The sequence below is a fragment of the Brassica oleracea genome, chromosome C1 (assembly GCF_000695525.1).
Source record: "Brassica oleracea var. oleracea cultivar TO1000 chromosome C1, BOL, whole genome shotgun sequence".
NCBI classification, from domain to species: Eukaryota; Viridiplantae; Streptophyta; class Magnoliopsida; order Brassicales; family Brassicaceae; genus Brassica; species Brassica oleracea.
The window spans coordinates 8,107,648-8,118,123 of NC_027748.1; the positions used below are offsets into that span (position 1 = coordinate 8,107,648).

Genomic DNA, 10,476 nt, shown 5'->3' on the forward strand with positions numbered 1-10,476 from the left:
TAACCCTAGGGATATAAGTGTCTTTTACCTTTCATTAAACCCTACTCCACTCTCAACTTTAAACCCTAAGTCTAGATTAGTTAACCCTAGGGATATAAGTGTCTTTTACCTTTCATTAAAAGTAAGGATAAAAGTGATTAGTGTAAATATGAAAAGTGGTACTATGAATGTAGTATTTATGGCAATTTTTCATATAAAAAATGATTATCATTTAAAGATTAATTGAAAAATGGTATAAAATTTAAGCTGAAGTCAAAATTTTCAGCAAAATTTATTAATTTATATGTTTATTGGGAAATTGACACAAATATCACATTCATAATACCACTTTTCATATATACACTAATCATTTTTACTTTCACTTTTAATGAAGGGTAAAAGATATTTACACCAATATGATTAACAAATCTAGATTTAGGGTTTAGAGTTGAGGGGTGGGATAGGGTTTTTGGAATGTGAAATTTATGATTCTAATAAATATATAAATAATACTTAAAAAAGATAAAAAAAAATTTAAAAATAGTTTCAAACATAATTTTCGATTTTCAAAAAGAAATTTTTTAAAAAAAAAGTTTGAAGAAAAAAATTATTAAAAAAATTTGTAAGAAATTTGAATTTGAAAAAGTATAATTTGAAAACATAAATTTTTTTTATTTATTGTTTAAATAATGATTTATTATATATATATATAGAAAACAAGGGTATAAGAGCTTTTTGCCACTTAATGAAGAAGATATTTTTGAAAATGTCCATTTAGTGGTGTTAAAGATGAAAAGTGGTAGCACGAAAGTAGTAAATACAAAATTTCTCCATGTTTATTAATACATCAAGTATTAAATTATATAGTTTCTATTGTATATTACTAGGAGTTCCTTTGAGTAAACTATTTATTGAAGTCATTGGAGTACTTTGCAAGTCGCAAAGATAACTTTGAAAGTTATCTATTTCTTCTAGTTAGTAAAATTTAGTATTTATTAACGAAAAACATATAGAAACAGTACGATTTTGACAAAATAGTTTGTATCCAATTGATATGTACATTTCCACCTCTCGAAACAGAGTAATAATAGCCCGAATCTAACTTATATTCGTTGCTTTACACGACAAGAGAGAAGTGAAAAAAGAGTTGTCACAAGACATCAAATCCAAAAATGCAAAAAGAAGACACTGAATCTTTGGCTTTTTTTTCTCTGATCATCACAGAGAGAAAGAGATTCATAAAGATTTTTGTCTAAAGATCATTCAACTTGCTTTGACCTGTAGTTTTAAAAGATCCAACGGCCTTCTTCTAGCTTCAGATTAGGCCTCCAAGCTCTTCGTGAACATCATCGTTGTGGAACCCATTCTGTCATCTGCAAACCCACAGGCTTTGAAGAATGGCCTAACACAAAAAGTTCATTTGTCATCAATAGACATGCATAACTACTCTCCACTAACATTTAGATTCAATCTGATAATAACAAATATTAACAATCCCATTCATACTCAAGATATCATCACTAACATCACCAAAACATTGGTCAGCATAGATCACACAATATAAATCTTTCGATCCAAAAAAAAAACTAGCGATGAAAGGATCACACAGAACTCACAAGCTACTAATAAGAGCAACCTTATTGCAGAGGTTTTAAAGATTATCATAATTTTTTTTTAATTTAATTTGATTTAGGTAATTAAATATAAATGACAGAAATAGAGATTATTCCACTTACACAGAGATACTTTTCATAGTATCTAGTAAGGTTCTTAAATAAGAACTTTGGAGAACCCCTACTCACACTTTTCCTAACTTCTTAATGTTTAATCATCTCCTCAATGGAGATGCTCTAATTAAGGATGGGTCTTACTTATGCCAGCGGCAAAGACAGTACCTTTCATGCTCGAAGCAGAGAGCTGCTATGTCGTAGATGTCTCTGCTTGTGAGAAGCCTATTAGAACCCTTTTTTTCAATGAACGAGACAATTTGATATTTCAAAGTAAAGCAAGATCATAGTAGAAAAGTCTCATCAAACCTGGTGATTCTGTTAACAATCAGTTTACCAATCCCCATTCGTTGTAGTGAAGGTAAAACCTGGAAGACACTGAAACCAAGTTACACCTCTTAGCACCAAAACACAAGGTACTACATCTCAAAGTAGACCTGGTAATGAAAGCAAAATTCAACTAAACAATCTTTGAAACTTGTGAATATAGATAAAAAGTACCATTAGATCGTGAACAGAAGCGGTCAAGCCATAATCAGAATAGGCACGACCAAACCCAACAAGCTGGCCATTTGTAGGATTGAGAGGCAGCACGTCCTGAAACATATCTCCCAGAGAACTCTCATCCTTGTTTTGTTTCCTTGAATCTGAAGACAAACTTTCTTCTTCAGCATCATCATCATTAACACTGGCGCTCTCTTCAACAAGAACAGCGTGATGAGGTTTGCAAAACACAGAGACAACAACATCGCTGCGGGAGATAGCTGTACGCAGCTTCTTCATGTCAACGATGCCACTACCATTCTTGGAGAAACGGTGGCAAGAGTGGTCACAACGTGAATACAAATGCCTCAGCTCCTCTAGATTTACGTCTTTCTTCAAGGTAGAGATAAAAATTGGTATCGAACGAGGCAATGCAGATGCAGCATCATCACATTTGCTTCTTCTTACCCACCTCAGTTCCATAGATACAAGAGATGCATTACCAACACAAACCGCAAAAACCATTTCTTTAATCAATCTTGATCACACAACGTTCCACCATCTAATACATGAAAAAAAAAAAAATCAAATCTTTCAGCACCGGAGTTCTATATCTCTATCAGAATTGGCTCTAAAGCATTCTATAAACGAAAATGAGCTAAATCAACATTCAAAGTCGCATACTTTCCTGAGAAAACTAACTACCAGAAGCGTAAAGTTCGAAACTTTGATCTTAGATTCTAATGAAAATCGATAAAAGATGAAACCTTTGTGAATCTGCAGAGAGGTGAACTAAGATAAACGAGACTCCCAACTGTGTGGCTCAAGATTTTTCTTGGCGTTACAAAACAATCCGGTTATCAACAATTAGAATCCGGTTTAGTATGTCAATAACCGGAGAAGTGGTGAGAATAAGCCAATCAAAGGCCTAACATAACCACCAGTATAAAAAAGGCGAGTACGACGGAAGAGACGACTTTTTTTTTTTTTTTTTTTTTTTTGATAAATCTTATCGGCTGATCCGGTCGGTCCCGGGACTAGCCCGAAAGCGTACCACACTGCCTGATCCGAGTTTGAAATATCTTCCGACTAATGCCAGGGATAGACCAATCATCTGTTACGGCCCACCATGTAAACCATGTAAACTGATAATTTAGTTCCCAGTGGGAATCGAATCCAGTAGTGGGTACACACCAAACCCCAAGAGATTGCCGCCAGGTACCGCAGCTTGGTTGAGACGACTGTTCTTCGCCCTAAAGATCAAAACTTTGCTGAAACGAAGATCGACTCTGTACTCGCCACCAGTCATCACTCTCTTCTTTCCTCCTCTCATGTAACTGTTTTCCCCTGTTTTGTACCGTAGTTAGTGCGCATCGATCTGTGTTGCTTACGTGTCGTTTCTTGTGTTTTGTTTTGATTGTTTTGTCTTAAATCTATTAACTATTTGGTTTTGAGCTGATTGTGGATATTAAAGGTTTTGACTTTAGGATTCGTTTCCATATCTGAAGCTGTTCTGCTTTACATTGATGACGTAAAGCTTCCAACTTTGGATGACTAACCAACTCTGTGTTCACAGGTTTAGTTTGATTCTAGAGACTTAGTTTAAAGGGTGAAGCAAAGCTTCATTTTAATGGAGATTGATCTCGAAATGTCATCAGAAGAATGTGATGATGATCAAAGGATCAATAAAGGTCTAGAGTTTGAATCCAAAGAGGAAGCCTTTGAGTTCTACAAAGAATACGCTAAATCTATCGGTTTCAACACCATTATAAAAGCTAGCCGTCGTTCAAGAATGTCTGGGAAGTTCATCGACGCCAAGTTCGTCTGTACACGCTACGGAACCAAGAAAACAGATGAAGAAGAAGAAGAAGACATAAACATCCCTCAAGCGAGAAAACGCGGTAGAAGAATCAACCATTCTTCCTCCAAAACTGATTGTAAAGCGTGCTTACACGTCAAGAAAAGACAAGATGGGAGGTGGGTGATTCGGGCTTTGGTCAAGGAGCATAACCACGAGACCTTCCCCCCTGGTCAAGTTAGTTCCATAAGAGATTCTTATGGGCGGGAAAGAGAGATGAAGAAGAGCAGAAAGTTTCAAGCTTTGGAGGGTGGAGACGTTGAGAGACTCCTAAGCTTCTTTACGGATATGCAAGCTGAGAATCCTTTCTTCTTCTACTCCGTTGATCAGTGTCTAAGAAGCGTCTTTTGGGTTGACGCAAAGGGGAGACTGGACTACGCTTGTTTCTCTGATGTTGTGTCTGTAGACACTACGTTCGTTAAGAACGAGTATAAGCTTCCTCTTGTGGCTTTTATTGGAGTTAACCACCACGGACAGTTCTTGTTGCTTGGTTGTGGACTGTTATTAGACGATGAGTCTACTAAATCTGGATTCGTTTGGCTTTTTGGGGCATGGTTAAAGGCGATGAACGGACGTCAACCTAGAGTTATACTCACCAAACACGACCAGACCCTCAAAGAAGCTGTTTCAGAAGCTTTGCCAGCGTCTAGACATTGTTTTAACACGTGGGATACTCTTGGTCAGATGTCTGAGAAGGTTGGTCAAGGCTTTGTAGATGAGATAAACGAAGTTATCTACGGTTCTTGCAAGGGAGATGAGTTTGAAGAGAGATGGTGTGAGGTGGTTGATAGGTTTGATGTGAGGGACAATGTTTGGATTCAATCTCTGTATGAAGATAGAGAACATTGGGTTCCTGTGTATATGCAAGATGTTTCTCTAGCGGGGATGTGTAGTGCAGATTCTGTTTTGGATAAGTACATTCAAAGGAAGACCACTTTGAGAGCGTTTCTTGATCAGTACAAGAGGATGGTACAAGAGAGGGTTGAAGAGGAAGAGAAGGCTGAGATCGAGACGTTGTGTAAACAGCCTGGTTTGAAGTCTCCTTCACCGTTTGGGAAGCAGATGGCTGAGCTGTACACGCGTGAGATGTTCAAGAGGTTTCAGGTTGAGGTGTTGGGAGGCGTTGCTTGTCATCCGAAGATAGAAAGCGATGATGGTAACAACAAGAAGATGACTTTCAGGGTTCAAGACTATGAGCAGAACCGTGGGTTCGTTGTGGTGTGGAGATCTGAATCATCTGAAGTTGTCTGTTCGTGTAGGTTGTTTGAGTTCAAAGGGTTTCTTTGTAGACACGCGATGATTGTTCTGCAGATGTCTGGAGAACTTAGTGTTCCTTCTCGGTATGTGTTGAATCGTTGGAGAAAAGATGCGAGAAGGAGAGAAGCGGTTGTGTCTGATCTGATCGGTGGTGGTTCAAGTAAGGCTCAGCGGTATACGGATCTTTGTCTCCGGTCTTTGAAGTTGAGTGAGGAAGCATCTTTATCTGAAGAGAGCTATAACACTGTGATGAATGTGCTGAATGAAGCTTTTAGAAAGTGTGAGATCACAAGTAATGTGATCCACAGTGTTGAAGAGTCAGACTCTGATGCAGCTCATGAAGAACATAACAACAACAACTCATTTAATGAGAATGTGGCTGACACAGGACAGGTTAATCTCATGATCATTGTCTTCAAAAGACCAAGGTTTTGGGCTAACGTGGCTTTCTCTTTGTCTAAAGGAACATTCATTACAAGAAGCCTGGAAAGAAACTGATTTGCAAGAACAAAGACACCGGTACTCGATTCTTGACGACTACCTCAGCGCTCAACAAGTGTCACATGAAATGGTACACTAGAAAAGTCCTTTACAGCTATATAATATAAGAAAGTGTCAAACTGCAAACTAACATTGTTAGCTCTTCTCTGTGATCAACAGGGACAAATCAGCATGATGGCCTCAAACCGAAATGGATATTCTACTTCCCATCAAAACATACACTCACTGGTATGTATGTAACTGCTTATATTCTATGGTGTTTAAACTGCTGAAGATCCTTTATTATCTCTCATTGCAGGGACAATCCATAACACAGCAAAGGCTTTATGAAACTGTACGTTGTTCACTGAATCAAGTCTGCATAACCTCAAATATTTATTTCATAGGTGAGCTTTTGAGCTGGTTTAATTAAAATTTAATGTTGAAAATTATGGCAGGATCAATTAAGTTTCAGACCAGATCAAGTTATGTATGAAAGACTTCAGGACATGGTAAAAGACTTGAACTAGACCTTTTGAAGCTAACATTTTTAATATATTTGATTTAAGTTTTGATGGAAAAGAAATGAATGTTTGTGTATAGACAAGTGGTAATGCTAAAAAACTTGTTAGTGGTGGTAAAATGTTTCCTTCTTGTCTATCATGGCTACAAGTTATGCGTTTGCAGAATCTGAGGGTTCTCTACATGTAGCTTTTGAGTCAAGATTATATTAAACAATCCTCCTGATCCTTAACACACACATACATATATATATATATATATAACAAAAGAAAATCATGTGAGCATCGGTTAAGACCCAGAGATATCTGAAACTAGTATGATGCATAGATCTCCTCCTGATCTTTTCGTCACTGCCAAAAAGACTATCTTCGTTTTTAAGACCTCTTCTTGAAAGAAAAAAATTATCTTTAGATCACCAAAATGATATATTAGTAATTTAATGATTTCATATCCAAAAACTGGCTAAAGAGTGGAAGATTGCCACGCATTTCATTAGTTCATAAGTCTTTCAAATCTCAATATGAGATATATATGATATGTCCCTTCACATCCAGCATTAGATATCTAAAATGTGAAGTTTGTGGGATTAGACTGCCACGGATAGACAAACCACAATCGAAAGAAATTGAAATCTTAAAATCTTATATTATATTAATATAAGCATAATTCACAGAGCTATGCTGAGAATTCGAAACATTGGCTTAAGACATAATTTTATAGAGGACATATTTACAAACATTTTCTTCAAAATTTTTAGTAATTTGAACACATATTATATTAAAATATTAATTCATTGATGTCTCCCTTATTATTATTATTATTATTATTATTTCTTCTTCTTTTTTGTGAAGGAAAACATATACATATTGTTCTTGAACATATCACTATTAATATCACTAGGATTAGTTTCTCTTAATCTGTTATTATTCATTCTAAAAATGCAAAAATAAGCTTTTAGATTGAAAAATTATAATAAATATTATCTTCACTAAAGGCTATATTTGTATGTTACAGTTTTGTTTTCCAAATTAAATATAAAATAATAAAATTCCTTTTGGTAATTATTTTGTCAAAATTCTGTTACACAAGTTTTTTGTTACTTCATTATAGAAAAATTTAGTAAGTAAATAAAGAATATTATTACTTTATTTTACATACGGTATCAGAAAACCTTAGCATGACTCTGATAACTTACACCCAAAATCTAGATTAAAATGGAAGATTACCACAGTGTTAAAAAAAAAATGGAAGATTACCATACAATTATATATTAGCCCACAAGCCTTTCAAGTCTCAATGTGAGATATTTGATAGGATAGACTGAGAGATCACGAACATTTTTGGTATGATCACGAACATGTCCTGAAGTTTCTCTTGAATCATTTACTCGGGTTGACATGGACTGAGAGATCACGTTATGTCGGGTTTGAACTCGGGTTGTGTCACATAATTAAGAAATGTTTTGTGTATCAAAAGTATAATAGTTTCTCTAATTTGTTTTTATATAAACGCAAACACATATTGTGTCAAAACAAATTTAAACCGTACTTTTGTTTAAGAAGTAATTAGACTAATCATATATATAATTACTCATAATTATTTGATGTCCAAAAGCAAATATGAGAAGTAGAAGAAATTTTCCACAAGTTTGAATTCAAACGAAGAATTATCTTTGAGGTTTTCCTTGTAGAAAGATAATATAACTCACATGTCAACTACTTAAATCATAGTCCCTTGAACTTGGTGAGCACTAAGAATTGTGATTTTTGGTCAAGATGTTTGACGCCAACTTACTATTGACTTCTTGAACGCATCTTTTATTGGCTGCATATACAGTTTTTGCGTGTTTGACTCCTTTTTCGTACTTATATAGTGGAAATTTTTGGTATTTGGATTGGGTTTTCAAGTGTTTGAAGTATTTTACAATTACTTGAAAGCCTAATATTCAATTCAAGATAAGTAAATTTTAATGTTAAAGTTATTTGAGTAACTTAAATCGATTTTAAAAAATAGTATTGAAATCTTATTGGTGATTTTTTTTTGTCAACATACTATTGGTGATTTCTTAATGAAAACTTCAAGTCTCTGGTCCATCGGATGTGTACATTCTTTTGTACATATTACATAGTCCTTGGATTTGTGTATTTTAATAAGGCGTTAGAAAGCTCCATCAAATAAACCCACCGCCTAATCGACGAACTAGTGACAGCTGGTTAACGGTAATTAAATCTATTTTGGGTTATTGAAATGACAATACTTATGCGTAAATTTTCTTACAATAAAATAGTCACGTTGGTATAATTAAGTTTATATTATATTCTTTAACTTGTTACTTGTAACGCGTTATCAGCTTGGGACGATAATAAAATAGTCATTGCTCACGTCATATATAGACGATCGTTAATTAATAACAAATTTTTCTAGATTGGGAAATTTATTTTGTTTGCTACAGTTTTTATTATCGAACACAAATTACAAATATAATACAATTATACAGTTAGAGAAAATGAAGCTAATAAAATAAATTTTAGTGATATATGAAATATATGATTTCCGATGTCGAAAACCAACAACTTGGATTTTGTTGTCTTAAATCTCTCTACAGATAATTATTTGCAATGAGCACTTGATACTAAGATCATCTTGAAATTCAAGGGACTCGGTGAGTGTATCACCGATGGCAATAATGCAAGTGAGAAAGATAGATATAGTGCGATATTAGTTATACGCCATCATCTTATTGAGAGTTTCAAAAATCAATATTTGACTATTGAGAATCCTCTATACCTTTGGACAGAGTTGAAAACGAGATATGATCACCAGAGCACGGTGTTATTACCAAAGACTACATATGATTGGAAGAATCTCAGAATCCAGGACTTTAAGTCCGTGGACGAGTATAACTCGGCCCTGTTTAAAATAGTTGCGAAATTGAAACTGTGTGGTGAGGATATAACGAATAAGAATATGCTTGAGAAAACCTTTTCCACCTTCCACACAAGCAATGTATTGTTACAACAACAGTACCGTGAGAAAGGCTTTTCTACTTATGCTAATCTGATCTCTTGTTTATTGCTTGCGGAGCAAAACAATGAGTTGTTGATGAGGAACAGTGAACTGAGACCTCCTGGATCAAACCCATTACCTGAGGCACATGCGACCGTAGAGGCTAAGAAAGAGTCGCATCATGTCGAAAGTGATAGCCAACACAAACCTCCTGGAACAAACCCATTACCTGAGGCACATGCGACCGTAGAGGCTAAGAAAGAGTCGCATCATGTCGAAAGTGATAGCCAACACAACCGTGGTCGTGGAAAATGGCATGGACGTGGTGGTCGAGACCGAAACTCGTTTGGTCGAGGTCAGGGCAACTCATATGGCTGTGGCTCCTATGGAGGCCATGGACATGGCCGAGGCCTTGGTACATCTTTCAAGCCACAAAACTGACCAAATCTGTGTGCCATAGATGTGGTATGGATAATCATTGGGCTAAGACATGTAGGACTCCCAAACATCTCGTTGACCTCTACCAAGAGAGTTTGAAAGGGAGGAATCCTGAAGCTCCAAGAGAGTTTGAAAGGGAAGAATCCTGAAGCTCATATGACTTATCAAGATGGTGAAGATGATTTCAATCATGACCAAGATGATCTTATGGATTATGAAACTTCAGATTGTTTAAAAGAATGAAGTTGAATTCGACATCTATGTTTTGTGTTCTTTGCTTTGTGTTTTCCATGTTTTGATTGCTTTGAACTTATTTTATTAATGAATGAAAGTTTTTATATGAAGTCTCTAAAGTATCATTCCGGGTATAGCCAGTCTCATAGAGGGCTACGGCCAGGCTAACATCATGTTGCCTAAGGGTACGCATCTAGAGATATCTAATGCATTGTATTCACCCAGATCTAAGAGAAGCCTATTGAGCTAAAGACATTCGAATGAATGATTTTCATATTGAGACTAAGGGCAAAAGAAACAAAGAGTTCCTTCAGATCATAGAAATCGGCCAAGGACATAGGAAAGTCCTAGAGTCTATACCTACGCTCTCTGCTGGCCTTTATTACGCCAAGGTCAGTAAGATGGAGGCCAATGCTGCATTTAATAAAGTGGCCACCGAGAATTTTACTTTCTGGCACGACCGGTTTTTGAATACAAACGGCCATCCCTTTT

At 35.7% G+C, this 10,476-nt stretch overlaps 2 protein-coding genes across 7 annotated transcripts; one reads left to right on the forward strand and one right to left on the reverse strand.

Annotated features, from left to right (window-relative positions):
• Nucleotides 1-1,048: 1,048 nt before the first annotated feature.
• LOC106305985 lies at nucleotides 1,049-3,076 on the reverse strand. Of its 5 annotated transcripts, none has more exons than XM_013742438.1 (5): nucleotides 2,957-3,076; nucleotides 2,208-2,751; nucleotides 2,016-2,074; nucleotides 1,875-1,931; nucleotides 1,049-1,381 (listed from the first exon to the last, which is right to left on the reverse strand). In XM_013742438.1, the coding sequence occupies exons 2-5, from the start codon at nucleotides 2,712-2,714 to the stop codon at nucleotides 1,300-1,302; spliced, it is 705 nt and encodes a 234-aa protein (XP_013597892.1). In that variant the 5' UTR covers nucleotides 2,715-2,751; nucleotides 2,957-3,076; the 3' UTR covers nucleotides 1,049-1,299. The 5 variants fall into 5 exon arrangements, with proteins under 5 accessions (XP_013597892.1, XP_013597908.1, XP_013597900.1 ...); XM_013742454.1 differs by lacking the exon at nucleotides 2,957-3,076 and adding an exon at nucleotides 2,878-2,950; XM_013742446.1 differs by lacking the exon at nucleotides 2,957-3,076 and adding an exon at nucleotides 2,874-2,949.
• Nucleotides 3,077-3,222: 146 nt separating this feature from the next.
• Nucleotides 3,223-6,370, forward strand: LOC106305906 (protein FAR1-RELATED SEQUENCE 1). Of its 2 annotated transcripts, XM_013742343.1 has the most exons (6): nucleotides 3,224-3,522; nucleotides 3,766-5,697; nucleotides 5,768-5,875; nucleotides 5,965-6,033; nucleotides 6,104-6,139; nucleotides 6,243-6,370. In XM_013742343.1, the coding sequence occupies exons 2-6, from the start codon at nucleotides 3,820-3,822 to the stop codon at nucleotides 6,312-6,314; spliced, it is 2,163 nt and encodes a 720-aa protein (XP_013597797.1). In that variant the 5' UTR covers nucleotides 3,224-3,522; nucleotides 3,766-3,819; the 3' UTR covers nucleotides 6,315-6,370. The 2 variants fall into 2 exon arrangements, with proteins under 2 accessions (XP_013597789.1, XP_013597797.1); XM_013742335.1 differs by having other exon boundaries at nucleotides 3,223-3,522; nucleotides 6,104-6,297.
• Nucleotides 6,371-10,476: the final 4,106 nt, after the last annotated feature.

Coding starts and splice junctions, on each gene's coding strand:
- LOC106305985 (XM_013742438.1), bottom strand. CDS start 2,714: ATGGTTTTTGCGGTTTGTGTTGGTAATGCATCTCTTGTATCTATGGAA. Junction 2,075..2,207: donor CTTCTGTTCACGATCTAATG/GTACTTTTTATC, acceptor AGTGTCTTCCAG/GTTTTACCTTCACTACAACG. Junction 1,932..2,015: donor ATTGTTAACAGAATCACCAG/GTTTGATGAGAC, acceptor GGGTTCTAATAG/GCTTCTCACAAGCAGAGACA.
- LOC106305906 (XM_013742335.1), top strand. CDS start 3,820: ATGGAGATTGATCTCGAAATGTCATCAGAAGAATGTGATGATGATCAA. Junction 5,698..5,767: donor ATGTGGCTGACACAGGACAG/GTTAATCTCATG, acceptor CTTTGTCTAAAG/GAACATTCATTACAAGAAGC. Junction 5,876..5,964: donor AACAAGTGTCACATGAAATG/GTACACTAGAAA, acceptor TGTGATCAACAG/GGACAAATCAGCATGATGGC.